Source organism: Pelodiscus sinensis, chromosome 22 (genome assembly GCF_052426305.1).
Source record: "Pelodiscus sinensis isolate ZL-2025 chromosome 22, ASM5242630v1, whole genome shotgun sequence".
In the NCBI taxonomy this organism is placed as follows: Eukaryota; Metazoa; Chordata; order Testudines; family Trionychidae; genus Pelodiscus; species Pelodiscus sinensis.
Window position 1 is genome coordinate 25,543,380 of NC_143073.1, and position 15,536 is coordinate 25,558,915.

General features: G+C 55.5%; 1 protein-coding gene across 3 annotated transcripts; it reads right to left on the bottom strand.

The window, feature by feature from the left end:
- Window positions 1-841: 841 nt before the first annotated feature.
- LOC142819535 (phospholipase A2 inhibitor gamma subunit B-like) lies at window positions 842-10,605 on the bottom strand. 3 transcript variants are annotated; one of them, XM_075907399.2, is made up of 6 exons: window positions 10,468-10,605; window positions 9,740-9,855; window positions 3,878-3,994; window positions 2,552-2,704; window positions 2,086-2,226; window positions 845-1,303 (listed from the first exon to the last, which is right to left on the bottom strand). In XM_075907399.2, the coding sequence occupies exons 2-6, from the start codon at window positions 9,786-9,788 to the stop codon at window positions 1,089-1,091; spliced, it is 675 nt and encodes a 224-aa protein (XP_075763514.2). In that variant the 5' UTR covers window positions 9,789-9,855; window positions 10,468-10,605; the 3' UTR covers window positions 845-1,088. The 3 variants fall into 3 exon arrangements, with proteins under 3 accessions (XP_075763513.1, XP_075763514.2, XP_075763515.2); XM_075907400.2 differs by lacking the exons at window positions 9,740-9,855; window positions 10,468-10,605 and adding an exon at window positions 4,347-4,626 and having other exon boundaries at window positions 848-1,303; XM_075907398.2 differs by lacking the exons at window positions 3,878-3,994; window positions 9,740-9,855; window positions 10,468-10,605 and adding an exon at window positions 3,556-3,724 and having other exon boundaries at window positions 842-1,303.
- Between the last annotated feature and the right edge of the window lie 4,931 nt (window positions 10,606-15,536).

Here is a 15,536-nt window from a genome sequence, read left to right on the forward strand (position 1 = left end):
TGGGGTTGGGCAAAAATATCAGGAGGATTCAAAAAACTGGGTAAATTCCTAGAGGATGGGGTCATTGGCAGCCATTAGAAAGATGTTTAGGGACAAACCCTAAACCTCTTTCTGCCAAAAGCCCAGAGAGGAAGACAGGAACAGAAACGGGTCTGTTCTAAATTGCTGTGAGGTACACCTGGCCTGGGAACTTCTAGTTGTGTCACTTGCAGAGGCCTGACACAGGACTAGCTGAGGCCCCTAAGAATATAAGAACGGCCAAACTGGGTCAGACCAATGGTCCATCTAACCCAGTATCCTGTCTGCCAACAGTGGCCAATACCAGATGCCCCAGAGGGAGGGATCACAACAGGTAATCCTCACGTGATCCCTCCCCTGTCACCCACCTCCACAGAAACAGAGGCCAGGGACCATTCCTACCCATCCTGGCTAATAGCCATTGATGGACCTAACTTCCATGAATCTATTTAGCTCTTTTCTGATCCCTGTTAAAGTTCTAGCCTTCACCGCCTCCTCAGGCAAGGAGTTCCACAAGTTGACTCTGGGCTGAGTAAAGAAAAACCTCCTTTGGTTTGTTTGAAACCTGCTGCCTCTTTATTTCATTTGGTGCCCCCTAGTTCTTATATTGTGGGAGTAAGTAAACAACTTTCCCTTCTTCACTTCTTCCACACCACTCTGACTTTATAGACTTCTCTCATATCCCCCCTTAGTCTCCTCTTTTCTAAGCTGAAAAGTCCCCGTCGTTTTAATCTCTCTGCATATGAGACTTGTTCCAAACCCTTCACCATTTGTGTTGCCCTTTTCTGAACCTTTTCCAGTGCCAAGAGATCTTTATGGAGAGGCGGCGACCTCTGACGTTCTGAACTGGCTCCTTCATGCCCCACTCACGACATTCAATGTCTTCCCCGCTGTAAATAAAATACATAAACATCCCAACAGGTTTGCTCTCCGTGGTTTATTCAGTGCAGCCACCTCAGGGGAACTTGACTCCATCTAGGAGCCGAGAAGCCCTGGGGCTGGAGAGCAGCTGCCCCAGGCTGCGGGGTGTATGTGAGTGCAGTGTCGCCGTTGCACGGGGGCAGAGGGAATCAGGGGTGAAGTTTCAGCAGGAGGAGGCCAGCGAGGGCCGGCAGGAGGAGCCCGGCTGCCCCTGGGCCCATGCCCCCTGCACCAGAGGCTTCTGTGCAGTTGTCTGTGGTGAGGTTGGAACTGATGCCTGCGAAGGTCCAGAAATCTTCTTTTAAGTGGGTGCACATGGAAGCGGTAACGCAGCCCTTCATGACCATCTCCACTGGGGAGCCACCTGTTGGGGGGAGAGGAAGCAGGGGCTTCTCAGGGGCGCAGCTCCATTCCTCAAGTTGGAGCAGGACAAAATAGCCTCCCGCTCATCCAGGCCCTTCCACGTTCCCCCACAGCCTCCCATTTGCTCTGCTCCCGCCAGCTGGTCTGGCCCTGGGTGCCCACCCCCTTTGACACAGAGTCACTGTGTGTTCTTGAGCAAGTCACTTTCAGCTCCAGTCTAGAGCCCACCAGCAACACTTGGATTGGATCAGAGCTGTAGTCACCCCACTGGTCGTCTACAAAGCAGCAACTCAGTGCTAGTGGCAGGAGTGGGATCTCAAAGCAGGCTGGCCTTGCGGTGAATGAAGGTATCATGATAAGACTTCACAAAACTAGGATCAATTCCCAGCCCTTCCATAGCCTACCTATGTGGGTAAGTCAAAGCACTTCTTAGTGCCTCAGTTTACCTACCTCTAAAATGGGGGAGAAATGATTCTCACTTTGCCTACACAGATTGCAGGATATTTGTGGCATGGACTATATCTCCCTATGAGTTTCAGTGCCCAGCATACCATGGGTCCCTTATCTTAGCTAGGGGTCTGGGTTGTGCCCAGCATTCCAGGGGCTCCCACAACATTAAACCAGACCCCACCATAAAGGGGCTAGAAACTGAACTAAAGACAAGTGGAGGCCAGCACTGGGAAGAGACTCAGGTGTCCCCTTTACCTAGCGTCCTCCACACCCACCCTCTAGCTTTCTCCCTATGGGGGGAAAAACAACCCAGAACAGATGGACAGAAGATACCGGCTGAGATGGTCCCCACAGCGTCGATGCATTGGGTCTCGGCTCCAGTACACTTGATCGGATCTTCAAGGCACTGCTCCGTGGTCAGAGCAAAGCAGCCGCAGCAGTGCAGGCCGTTCAGGGTGGTGTCAGCCGGAGGCACTGGGAATGGGGGGGGCAAACGCAGTCAGTTCAGGGGACGAGCCCCAGGGGGCGTCGGAGTAAGGAGAGCAGCTGGGGGCTGCACCGCTCAGCCCTGGATGCCCCTGCAGGGGGCGCTGCAGCTCTGAGGAAGGGGGAAGCAGGGCAGAGGTTTGCAGCAGGGAGCCCCAGATCTGCCACCAAGGCAGGGGCGTGGTGTTACTCAATGGGACGCCCCCTGCAGGGCAGGAGGAGCAGGCTGGGGAAGTGAACGGGGCAGGGGGAGGTTCCAGGCAGCGGGAGAGGCCGAGGGCTGGAGGAGGAGCAGCAGGGAGGGGAGATTTACTTGTGAAGTTGACTGTTCTGCAGGCGTCTTCCACGCAGCAGGCGATGGCCGTCCGTGATGCCACTTCATTCCCAAAATTTGCAGAGACGAGGCCGGCTTTGCACTGGCTGGACGTCACGCAGCCCTTGTTAACCATCAGGATCTTCACCCCTACTGCATGGGGGGAGATGTCTGGGATTTACCCCCCTTCCACTCCCGCCCCATCACCACGGACCCTGAGCCACCTGCCGTCCTCTCCCCTGGGGAAACTGAGGCACGGAGCGGGGCAGTGACTCACCCGAGGGCCCACAGGGCCAGCCGAATGATTTCAGCCCCCTAACTCCAGCATTTCGATCCTCCAGCTCCCCCCAACCCCTGGGGGCCCCGAATCTCCTGCCCATAAAGTCCTTCTCTTGCCAAAGTTTCCTCCAAAGAGTATGGGCAGGGCTGGAAATCCCACCACCGTGGGTCCAGCTTGGCCCGTAACTGCGGCAGGATTCCCAGACCAGGCGTCCCCTGCCAACATCCCCTGCAGGGCCTGATCCGAGGACTGTCTGAGAGCGTGCCCACCAGCTCACGCCCTGCACAAAGCCCCGGTGGAAGGAGATGGGGGCTGCCCCCCAGATGCCCAGGAGCCCAGTGGGTGGGGGAGATCGTGGGCAGGGAATGTGTAACTATTCCATACAGCGGGCGTCACCCCGGGAGCCAGAGGGACCCACCCCGGGAGCGGGCACCAGGCAGGAGGGGAGCGATCCAGGCCCAAGTCCCCAGCCTTATCTGGGCCATGTGGGGATTTGAACTTGGCTCCCCCTGGCCCAGCTGAACTCCTGGCCTCTGGGGCCAATTGGTCCAGACTCCTCCCTTCCAGAATCTGGCACAGACATAGGGCGGGACTCTGAGTGAGGGGCGGGGCTTAGGCCACACCCGTCTCCTCGGCATTTCCTATTGGCTGACTCGGGTGCCTCCCACTGCTGCACTGGCTTTGTCCCATCCCATCCCTAGTGGGCCCCGGGCTGGCTCGTCACCTGGGCAGATTCCCCAGGGTAGCCCCAGGGGACACAGCTGCAGCCACCGGGTCATTTGGAATCCCGGAGCCGCTTCCCCGAGCTCCCCGCCCCGGTTCTGGCTCCGGCTCTGCCACCGTGCAGGCCCCGGAGCTGTGGGAGGGAGGCTCCGGCTTTGTCTCTTCCCCCCTTTGCCGGGACAGGAATCGAACATTGCCCCAGGAGTCCAGGCACCCAGCCACGGCCTGTCTGCACCCACCCACCCTGCTCCGGCCCCAGGGAAGCACAGGGCAGAGTCCAGGCGCCCGGGCTCCCCCTCCGGCGCCACCCCCAGCCCACCTACCCAGCGTGACTTCGGTGAGGACGGTGCCGCAGGAGTCTTGCCCGGCGGGGCAGGGCTGCAGTTTGCCCGTGCAGTTCTGTCCTGTCGAGGCGCACACCTCGCACTGCAGGCCGGCCCCTGGGGAAGCAGAGGAGAGGACCAGACACCCCGTTTTTAAAGGGACGGTCCCGTCGTGAAGCCGCCTGCAGCTGTCCCGGCTTTTTCCTAAAACCAGGCCGAGTGCCCCTTCTTTTCCATCTCCCCCCCCCCCCCCTCAGTGCTGGTGGGTCCTGCTGCTGGCCAGTCCCGGCTCCCCAACCGCCTGTCCACCAGCATTGAGTGCAGGGGTCCCTCACCCCAGCCCCCAGAGCAGCCAGGCAGCCCTGGCCCCGACCCCACACTGCGACCCCAGCCTTCCCGGCTGGCTGGAGCGTGGGCAGGGCCACATCCGTGTTCTGGGGAAGGCAGTGCCTTTCCTTGCCTGCATCACCTGCCATCTGGGGGCGCTCCGACCAGCGTGGGAGCCACGACCTCCGCCCCAAGCCCTGAGGCAGGCGTGGGCAGCTGGTTTGCCGTGACGGCTCCTGCAATGACACCTCCCAGGGGGCGGGGGGACACAAAGGCCCCAGGACTCCACCGGTTTGCCCCATTCCTGCTCCAGCTTCGCTCCTGCTTGAGTCTCAGGGCTGTGGATTTACACAGCTTGGGGAGCAGCCACACAAAGGGGCCCGAGACTTGACTCAAGGCAGCAGTTTGCTCCATCCAGTTTTGCAATTGTTGTATCTGATTCTTGTAATGATTCAAACTCCCTCCCTCCCTCCCTTTCTCCCTCCTCCCTCCCTCCGTCCTTCCTCCCTCCTTCCTCCATTCATCTCTCCCTTTCTCCCTCCCTTCTCCCTTCCTCCCTCCTTTCATCCTCCCTCCCTCCATCCCTTCGTCCTTCCTCCATTCCTCACTCCCTTCTCCCTTCCTCCCTTCAGCCTTCCTTCCTCCCTCCCTCCCTTCGTCCTTCCTCCCTCCCTCCCTTTCTCCCTTCCTCCCTCCTTTCATCCTCCCTCCCTCACTCCCTCACTCCCTCCCTTCGTCCTCCATCCCTTCATTCTTCCTCCATTCCTCCCTCCCTTCTCCCTTCTCCCTTCCTCCCTTCATCCTTCCTTCATCCCTCCGTCCTCCATCTCTTCTTTCTTTCTTTCTTTCTTTCTTTCTTTCTTTCTTTCTTTCTTTCTTTCTTTCTTTCTTTCTTTCTTTCTTTCTTTCTTTCTTTCTTTCTTTCTTTCTTTCTTTCCAGACACCTTTAGATCTGAGATACCTGAGGCTATGTCTAGACTGCAGAGTTACATTGAAAAAAGATACGCAAATTGTGAACCTTCATTTGAATATTCTTTTTTACTTTTTTTTTTGGAAGAGGCTTTTCTGAAATTTGGCCCATCTACACAGGGCCAAATGTAGGAAAAACCTTCTCTTTCGGAACACCCCTTATTCCCCATACAACGAGGAGTACAGAGAAGCTAAAAGAATGTGTCTGCTTTTTTGGAAACTGCTCCGAAAAAGCGGATGCGTTCCCTGGAAGCGGCAGAGCTTTTCCGAGATACCGCCGCTATCCCGGAAAAGCTCCGCAGTGTGGAATTAGCCAAAGGCTTGACAACAGCGCAATTTTGGGGTGGGAACTGAGTTACATACAGCCCTGAGGCTGCGGCTGGTCCTTTGGGACTAGAAGAACCTGTTATTTGTCGAGACTGGTTTTCGTAACCACACATCCGTAGAAGAGGGGCTAGTGGGGGTGATGCAGGGGAATTGGGGTTCCAGGGGGAATTGTTTGTATGACTTCTTGCTGGCCAGTCTGGTGAGACAGGAATTCTCTCCAGGCTGTTTTGGGGGACCCTGTCAGTGAAGGCTAACAACATACCTAAGACCATCAGAACAGCCAGACTGGGTCAGAGCAATGACCCATCCAGCCCAGGGTGCTGTCTGACTGCAGTGGCCAATGCCTGTTGCCCCAGAGGGAGGGAACAGAACAGGGAATTATCCAGTAATTCCTCCCTGTCATCCATTCCCAGCCTCTGGCACACAAAGGCTGGGGACCCTATTCCTACCCAGCCTCGCTAATAGCCATTGATGGACCTAGCCTCCATGTCTTTATCTAGCTCTTTTTGGAACTCTTTTTGGAAAGTCCTGGACTTCATCACATCCTCTGGCGAGGAGTTCCACAGGTTGACCATGCGCCGTGTGAAGAAAAACTTCCTTTTGTTTGTTTTAAACCTGCGACCTATTCATTTCATTTGATGCCCCCTAGTTCTTATGTTACGGGGAAAAGTAAATAACTTTTCCTTATTCGCTTTCTCCATACCAGCCAAGATTTTATATCCCCCCCTTAGTCTCCTCTTTTCTGAGGTGAAAAGTCCCAGGGTTTTTTAATCTCTCTTCATAGGGCACCGTTCCAAGCCCCTCATCAATTTTGTTGCCTTTTTCTGAACTTTTTCATAAGAACATAAGAATGGCCGTACTGGGTCAGACCAAAGGTCCATCTAGCCCAGTAGCCAGTCTGCCGACAGTGGCCAGCACCAGGTGCCCCAGAGAGGGTGGACCGAAGACAATGATCAAGCAATTTGTCTCCTGCCATCCCTCTCCAGCCTCTGACAAACAGAGGCCAGGAACACCATTTCTATCCCCTGGCTAATAGCCTTTTATGGACCTAACCTCCATGAAATTATCTAACTTCTCTTTAAACTCTGTTATAGTCCTAGCCTTCACAGCCTCCTCTGGCAAGGAGTTCCACAGGTTGACTACACGCTGTGTGAAGAAGAACTTTCTTTTATTAGTTTTAAATGCCAAGATAAGAATCCTCAGTTCTGGGCCGTGGCTGCCCAGAATTGCTGCTGTCTGTAATGTCTAACCAGCACTTGCCTTGTTACACCCCTTCCTGCCCACACGACAGGAGTGGATTGGGGGGTGAGGAAGAGGTGGAGGGAGGCCTGAGCTCTGCAGACATGGGCCAGGATTCCCCCTTCCCCCCGGTCCCCACGCAGTACTGAAAGGCCACATTCTGGTGTGAGCCCAGAGGGGGTATCATGTGACCAGTGCTCCCTGTCAGCTGGCACTTGGGTGGCTGCCCATGAGAGAGTCAAATGCCACCCAGCTGATTAGCAGAGTGCTCACAGCCCGCAGCCTGTGTGTCTCTGGGTGGTGCACATCCACACCTTCCTTGGTGCACAGAACAAAATTCATTCCACATACGGATGAAAAAATGTAGAGCGACCATTGCATGTGATCCTGTGCCCCATGTGTTTGGTCTCAGACACACACAGTACCAGGGGCCAGGCAAGGCAGGTCTGTTCTGGGCGCCCAGCCAGACATGCAGGGCACAGCATGCCAAGCAGGGAGGGCCGGTCAGTCACCTTCCTGCACCCCGTGCGAAAGAGGTGTACGGAGTGTGTGTGTATCACACACACACACAGACACACACACACACACAGACACACACACACACACACCGCACGTGTCCTCCCCTCCCCATGGGACCAGCAAAGTCTTAAAGATAAGAAGGTAAATACACAGAACTCAGCTCCGCAGTGTTTCTCTTTATCAGCGGCTCAGCCCACGTCCTGGTAGTTTTCACGTTTGCACTGCACACTGTGAGGAACGCGGCACTCCCTTGAACACACGTAATGTTACCAGCCGTCCTGCACTGAGCCAAGGGAGCTACCGTCACCCTCAGGGCTGAGACCATGAGGGGTCTAGATTTGTCCCCTCCTCCCCCCCCTGTCTTCCCCCCTCGCTTCCCCCGGATGCCATTGGCACCAAATCCACAAATCCATGGGTCTGGATTTAATGCATCCGGGGGCACTGAGGGAGTTGGCAAATGTCATGGAGGAGCCTTTGGCCTTTATCTTTGAAAACTCATGGAGATCGGGAGAGATCCCAGATGATTCAAAAAAGGGAAATGTGGTGCCCATCTTTAAAAAGGGAACAAGGACGATCTAGGGAACTACAGACCAGTCAGCCTCACCCCAGTCCCCGGAAAAATCAAGGAGGGGATCCTCAAGGAATCCATTTTGAAGCACTTGGAAGAGGGGAAAGTGATCAGGAATAGTCAGCATAGATTCACAAAGGGCAAGTCGTGCCTGACCAATCTGATTAGCTTCTATGACGAGGTAACTGGCTCTGTAGACGTGGGGAAGTCAGTGGATGTGATATTCCTGGACTTTAGCAAGGCTTTTGTTACGGTCTCCCACAATATTCTTGCCAGCAAGTTAAGGGAATGTGGATTGGATAAATGGACGGTAAGAGGGCTAGAAGGCTGGGCCCAACGGGTAGTGATCAACGGCTTGATGTCAGGATGGCTGTTGGTTTCTAGCGGAGTGCCCCAAGGCTCGGTTCTAGGGCCGGTTTTGTTCAATATCTTTATTAATGACCTGGCTGAGGGGATGGATTGCACCCTCAGCAAGTTAGCAGATGACACTAAGCTAGGGGAGAGGTAGATACACTGGAGGGCAGGGACAGGGTCCAAAAGAAATCTGATGAGGTTCAACAAGGACAAGCGCAGAGTCCTGCCCTTGGGACAAAAGAATCCCAAACATTGTTACAGGCTGGGGACCGACTGGGTACGTAGCAGCTCTGCAGAAAAGGACCTGGGGAGTCCAGTGGACAAGAAGCTGGAGATGAGTCAACAGGGCGCCCTTGTAGCCAAGAAGGCTAATGGCATATTAGGGGCATTAGGAGGAGCATTGCCAGCAGTTCCAGAGAAGTGATTGGTCCCCTTTATTGGGCTCTGGTGAGGCCACATCTGGAGTATTGTGTCCAGTTCTGGGCCCCCCACTACAGAAAGGACGTGGATGCATTTGAGAGGGTCCAGTGAAGGGCAACCAAAATGATTAGGGGGCTGGAGCACATGACCGGTGACGAGAGGCTGGGGGATTTGGGTTTGTTCAGTCTGCAGAAGAGAAGCGTGAGGGGGGATTTGAGAGCAGCCTGCAACTCCCTGAAGGGGGGTTCCAAAGAGGCTGGAGAGAGGCTGTTCACAGCACTGAGGGATGGCAGAACAAGGAGCAATAGACTCAAGTTACAGGGGGGGAGGTCTAGGTTGGATATTAGGAAAAACTATTTCACTAGGCGGGTGGGGAAGCACTGGGCTGGGTTCCCTAGGGCGGGGGTGGAATCTCCATCCCTAGGGGTGTTTAAGTCTCGGCTTGTCAAAGCCCTGGCTGGGTTGATTGAGTTGGGTTGGTCCTGCCTAGAGCAGGGGGCTGGACTTGATGACTCCTGAGGTCTCTTCCAGATCTATGATCTATGATTCAATAGAGCTACGGCCCATTGACCCTGGCTGGGCACCTGGCAGAAATGCCCGTGAGCTCGCCTTGAGCTCCTGAGAAGGAAATAACCTGTCACCTTTCAAACTCACAGGGAAAATCTCCTTTCCGGGGAGATTCCTGACCAGGACACTCCCCTCTTCTCATCTCTGGTACTGCTTGTTTCTGAGCCCAAACACAAGGGGCACAGGGTCACATGCCTCTCAATGGTTCTACCCATGTGCGGAATACATTTTGTTCTCTGCACCGGGGAGTGTGTGGATGTGCACCACGCATAGAGACACAGGCTGCTGGCCCTGTCAGCTGAATGGCATCTGACTCTCTCCTGGACGGATTCTGGGACCTTGCCCACCCTGGCCAGACACGTCTTTAGTGACGGAAATAAGAAAGATTTCGTCCCATTGCCACAATGGTTTTACCCACCGCCACGGGGCCTGTGTGGGGACCAGCCCTCTCCTCAGCCAGCGCCAGTGGCTTAGTCTGCTGCTGGGTTTGGTGCCTTCGTTCCCACGGTCCCCCAGCCGGCAGCTCGGAGCTGGGGGCCCATTGGAGATGTTGGGAAATCAGCCCGACTCACCGGTGGCCAGCAGAGCAGCGAGGAGGCAGGCGGCCAGAGAAGCCAGCATGGTGCCGGGAGCAGCCGCTAGGTGCGAGTCGGCCCCGTCTCCGGCTGCAGGATTTGTCCTGGACGGGCTGAAACGAGACCGGGAGAGGGACTGGCCATGGGCGAGCCGGTCGGCGGGCGGGGGAACCACAGAGCTTGGGGAGAGCCGCCCCTCCGGCCTCGCTGCGGCTGGTGTGTCCGTGCACCCGCAGGGAGGGGTCGGATGCAACCCTCCCACGTGCCTGCTGCAGCGGAAGGTGAGTGTCTCCGGGGACGCAGGAGAATCACCCGCGAGAACCAGAGACCAGAGGGGGACGGAGCCGACAAAGAAATAACTCAGCCCTCCGCCTGCTAGGCTGGGGCTGGCCAGGCTGCGTCGGGTTCCACCCAGGACAGCAGTTCTAGGAACCCCCACTTATCCGCCCCCCTTAAACTGGGAGCTTTGGACTGCAGAAAGTTCCCTGTATACTCAGCCAGTGTGGTGGAGGAATGGGGCTGAGAGCCAGGACGCAGCCCCCAATGGAAGGGGAGTGGGGTCTAGCAGTTAGAGCAGGAGGGGCTGGGAACAGGACTCCCGAGCAGGGTCTAGCGGGTTAAAGTAGCATGGCTAAGAGCCAGGACACCCAGCTACTATCCCCGGTTTCCAAAGGAGAGCGCGGTCTAGTGGTCACAGCACACACAGCCTGAGGGGTATCACTTACCAAACGCTCCTTAAATCTCAGTTTGCCGGGGTGAAGCAGGCGCCGGCTATGGAAAAGCTGGACCAGTCTCTCCCTGTTCCCTGTTCCGCCGGGGCTGTCTCGGCCTCTCGCTCTTTTTATCAGGTGCCTGCGGTGACGCGATAGAGAGCCTGTTAACAGATTGGCATGTTGCTCCTGGTAGGGCTTGTGACTCCCCTTCCCCCTGCCAGACCTGCCCATTGGGCACCGCTGCCCTCCGGCACACTTCCCTCCCTTCCTGCCAGGGAGGCGGTCAGTCACATGGCCAGGGACAGGACTCCTGGGTTCTGTTCCTGGGGCCGTGCCGATGAAGGGCGGGACTCTTGCATCCTACCCCGGGCCTGGGGGGGAAGTGGGACCTAGTGGTTAGAGTGGGTTCTATGGAGTGGGATGCTGGGCAGAGTTGAAGAAGGCCTTGGACATCCAGGTCCCAGTGTCGCCTGCTGCTGCATTTTCAGCAGATGTTTTCAGAGCACTCCGGGGTGGCAGGAGGCAGAACAAGGAGCAATGGGGCTCAAGTTGCAAAGGGCAGGTCTAGGTTGGAGATTAGGACAAACGATTTCCCTAGGCGGGTGGGGAAGCTCTGGGCTGGGTTCCCTAGGGAGGGGGTGGAATCTCCATCCCGAGGGGTGTTCCAGTCCCGGCTGGACAAAGCCCTGGCTGGGATGATTGAGTTGGGGTCTGTCCTGCTTTGGGCAGGGGGCTGGACTTGACTCTGAGGTCTCTGTCTGCCCTGGGAGTCCATGGTGACTCCGAGATCTCTCTCTCGGACGGTAACAGCTAATCTCGCCCCCCTTGTTTTGTACGTAGAGCTGGGATTCTCTTTTCCAATGCGCCTCACTGTGCTCTGACTGTCTCAGTCCAGCTTTGGAGCCTTAATACAGGACTCATCGAATCCGAGAACACTAGGACTGGAAGGGACCTTGAGAGGTCACCGCGTCCAGTCCCCTGCCCTCACGGCAGGACCAAATACTGTCTAGACCAGTGGTCCCCAACACGGTGCCTGCGGGCGCCCACGGGGTCATTTGTGTGCGCCTGCCAAGTGCTCGGGGCTGGCCTGGCCCTGGGCACATGGTGAATGCATGGTGCCGGAGCCGGCCCCGGGCGCATGGCGCACGGTGAGCGCCGGCCCCGGGAGCGCTGCGGATTGGCCGCCTGCGCTCTGGGCACGTGGTGCTTGGAGGGGGCGCTGGCCCCGGGCACGTGGCACTTGGGAGGGGCACCGGCCCCAGGCACGTGGCACTTGGAGGGGCCCCGCCCCCGGGCACGCGCCTATGCGGGGGCCCTGACCCAGGGCACGCAAGTGTCCCCGCCCTCTGGTGCCCGGTGGGCGAACAGCCACGCCCCCTGGCGCCCGGCAACCTCCAGTGGTTGGGGACCACTGGTCTAGACATAGGAACGGATCACTTTAACTGACGAATAAAAGGTATGCCGAAAATTGTGCTCTTTCACTGCTCCTTCCCCGTCACACCAATCCCTCTCAAACACCCCCAGCCTTTCTTCTTTTGAGTTTATATCACCTTTTGGAAAATCATAGAATCATAGAACCATAGAGCTGGAAGAGACCTCAGAAGGTCATCAATCCCAGCCCCTGCTCTAGGCAGGATCAATTCCAACTATATCAACCCAGCCAGGGACTTGTCAAGCCGAGTCTTAAACACCTCTAGGGATGGAGACTCCACTACTTCCCTAGGGAACCCATTCCAGTGCTTCCCCACCCGCCTAGGAAAATAGTTTTTCCTAATATCCAACCTGGACCTCTCCCATTGTAACTTGAACCATTGCTCCTTGTTCTGCCGTCTGTCACTATGGAGAACAGCCTCTCTCCATCCTCTTTGGAACCCCCCATCAGGAAGTTGAAGGCTGCTCTCAAATTCCCCCTCACTCTTAATCATAAGCAAACCCGCAGCATTTGTGTGTCTCATTTCTCATGATACGGTGATGATGAGGGGTTTGCAACGGGTCCCATATAAAGAGAGGTTAAAGCGACTGGGACTTTTCAGTTTAGAAAAGAGGAGACTGAGGGGGGATAGGATAGAGGTCTGTAAAATCATGAGTGGTGTGGAGAGGGCCGATAAAGAAAAGTTATTTATTAGTTCCCATAATAGAAGAACTAGAGGACACCAAATGAAATTAATGGGGAGCAGGTTTAAAACTAATAAAAGAAAGTTCTTCTTCACACAGTGTGTAGTCAACCTGTGGAACTCCTTGCCAGAGGAGGCTGTGAAGGCTAGGACTATAACAGAGTTTAAAGAGAAGCTAGATAATTTCATGGAGGTTAGGTCCATAAAAGGCTATTAGCTAGGGGATAGAAATTGTGTCCCTGGCCTCTGTTTGTCAGAGGCTGGAGAAGAATGGCAGGAGACAAATCACTTGATCATTGTCTTCAGTCCACCCTCTCTGGGGCATCTGGTGCTGGCCACTGTTGGCAGACAGGATACTGGGCTAGATGGACCTTTGGTCTGACCCAGTACGGCCGTTCTTATGTTCTTATAAAGTCTAAAGAAGTTGAGTTTCCCCTTAAATCTCCTTCTAAAACCTGGAATAACTAATATGCAGACTAATAACTGTAATACTGGAAGTATCCTGAAACAGCATTGCCATGTTCTACAAGGGCTAAGGGATTTGTCGGAATAGTGCCTTATTTTGAAATTTTGTGTAGATGGTGCCAAATTTCAAAATCAGCTCTTTTTATTTCAATGCGGAATAAGCTATGCAATGTGCGTAGCGCAAATTGTGTAGCCTATTCCAACAGAAGGGTGCTGTCTAGACGCACCCTAAACAGTTCGTCTCAGAGGGGTTAGTCTGTATCTGCAAAAAACAGCAAGGGTCTTGGGACACCTGACATGCTAACAGATTAATTAGGGCATCAGCTTTGGTTGGTAGAACCCCCTTCATCAGATGAATTGGAGTGGGAGTAAGAGAGGCAGGGTCTATATAGGGGAAAAGTTCCTTGTGTGAATGAGGCTTGTCAAGTCAGGGTGGAAGTGGGTCATTCATAGCATTTGGCGTGGAGATGTGACTATCCAAGGAGGGGGATTTGCCTTTGTACTGCGTTAACAAGTTAAGATCCTTCTTCAGTCCTAAACTAGTAGTGCTGGATTTGCAAATGAATTCCAGCGCATCTCTCCCCATTTGTAACTGGGGTTTGCAATTCTTTTCTGGAAGGGGGGCTACTTTCAAATCCATCGCTGACTGTCCAGCGACGTTCAGGTTAACTCCTTCCTTCCAGACCCCTGCCTCTCTGACCGCCACTCCCATTCACAAAAGCTCACATCCTAAGAAACCGGTTAGTCCCTAAAAGATGCCACAGGACTTATCAGTGGGTTTTTTTTTTCATAAAATATCAAAGACATTCATGTTAGCACTGGCGTAAAATAACAAGGAGAGACAAAGCTTTAAAGCAAGAATGGGAAAGAAAACACAACCATAGATTGGCCAGGTTTTCCTGTCAGCTCTTCAACGCCTGACGGTGCATTTCCAGTAAATAGGAACGTTATCGCTTTTCCCCAGGGGTGTTGTGTTTTCTTTTCCTATTAGATTACTCAGTAACCAGAGAGAAAGTCTTCAGCACTGTAATCTACTTGTGCGATGCCTTTGATACTTCTCCAGCACAAAGCGACACACTCCTGTTCAGGATACCAACGGTGCAACGATTCAGAACATAACAACGCATGTAAAAGCGGAGCTTACAAAAAAAGGGGGACTTTCCAAAGGACAGATCTGAAAGCCGGGGTTAGCCTCCAGGAACAGTTCCGTTTCCTAACGGGATGCAGGGATCCGGGGCGCACGGCTGCCGGGAGCCTGCCGGCCGATTCCCAGCCGCGCCAAAATGAAAACACGCCGTGACATGAGCCGGCTTGCGTGTTATCAGGACAACGTGCCCTCCAAGCAAGGCCATTTCTCGGTCACGCTCCGCTCGGAGGGAAGGCGGCAGAGAGACCTGTCCCCAGGCGGGTACAACCTGGTACCAGTAGAGCCCTCAGGACCTGTGAAAAGTCCCACCGATGAATGAAAAAAATCTGTATTTGCCACGTGAGACGCCGGGGGACGGACAGAAACATCCTCTGATTCCACCAGGGGCAACTGAACCGCCTCAGGGCAGCACCGGCTGGGGCTCGGAGGCTAAAACCGCCCGGCTTTGGGGGAGAGGCGTCGGGAGACAAACACTGAACAGGGCCCTTCTCCGGCCCAGGCTGGCCAGACCCGGCTCCCCCCTCCCACCAGCTGGGTGACAGGAGCTATTTCCCCATCGCTGGCTGCAGGCGTTGACAGGGGATGCCAAGGGGCGCACGGGTACCCGCTCGGCACACAGCGGGGCAGACAGAGCCCTGCAGAGCGCATGTGCATTGTGGCGGAAAGTCCGGCCTCTTGTCTGCCTTCCCCCGGCTGCCTGCTCGTGCCGTCGGCGAGCCCAGGCTGGGTTCCGTGGGATTCCTCCCACCCTCCTCCGTGCCAGCGCCTCCGTCTGGGCTCCGCTGGGCTGAACGCCCCCCCCCCCCCATCTTTCCAGCCTGGCCTTCCCCGCAAGCCGCTCCCTGCCTGCACCCAGGCGTAGGGTGGCCCCGGGGGACGTCCCAGGCTGGGAGCGACATTCCGACCTCTCGCCCTGTGACACTTGGAACGGACTCAAGTTTCAGTGGGGGGGTGTCTAGGTTGGATATTGGGAAAAACCATTTCCCTAGGTGGGTGGGGAAGTGCTGGGCTGGGTTCCCTAGGGAGGGGGTGGAGTCTCCATCCCCAGGGGTGTTTCAGTCCCAGCTGCACAAAGCCCTGGCTGGGCTGGTTGAGTTGGGCTGGTCCTGCCTTGCGCAGGGGGCTGGACTCGATGCCTCCTGAGGGCTCTGCCAGCCCTGGGATTCTATCAGCCTATGAGTCACTACATGGCACCTCCTACTGGCCGTTCTGGGAATTACCTCTAGGTTCACCGGCGCTCCCTCCTCTCGCGGTGTCAAGCTCGTTACTACCTCCCTCTGCAACCCACCTCGCTCCCTGCCCCGCACCATCCTCCTCTGGACTCATTAACTGCCCCCTTGCAGGGCAACCTGTCT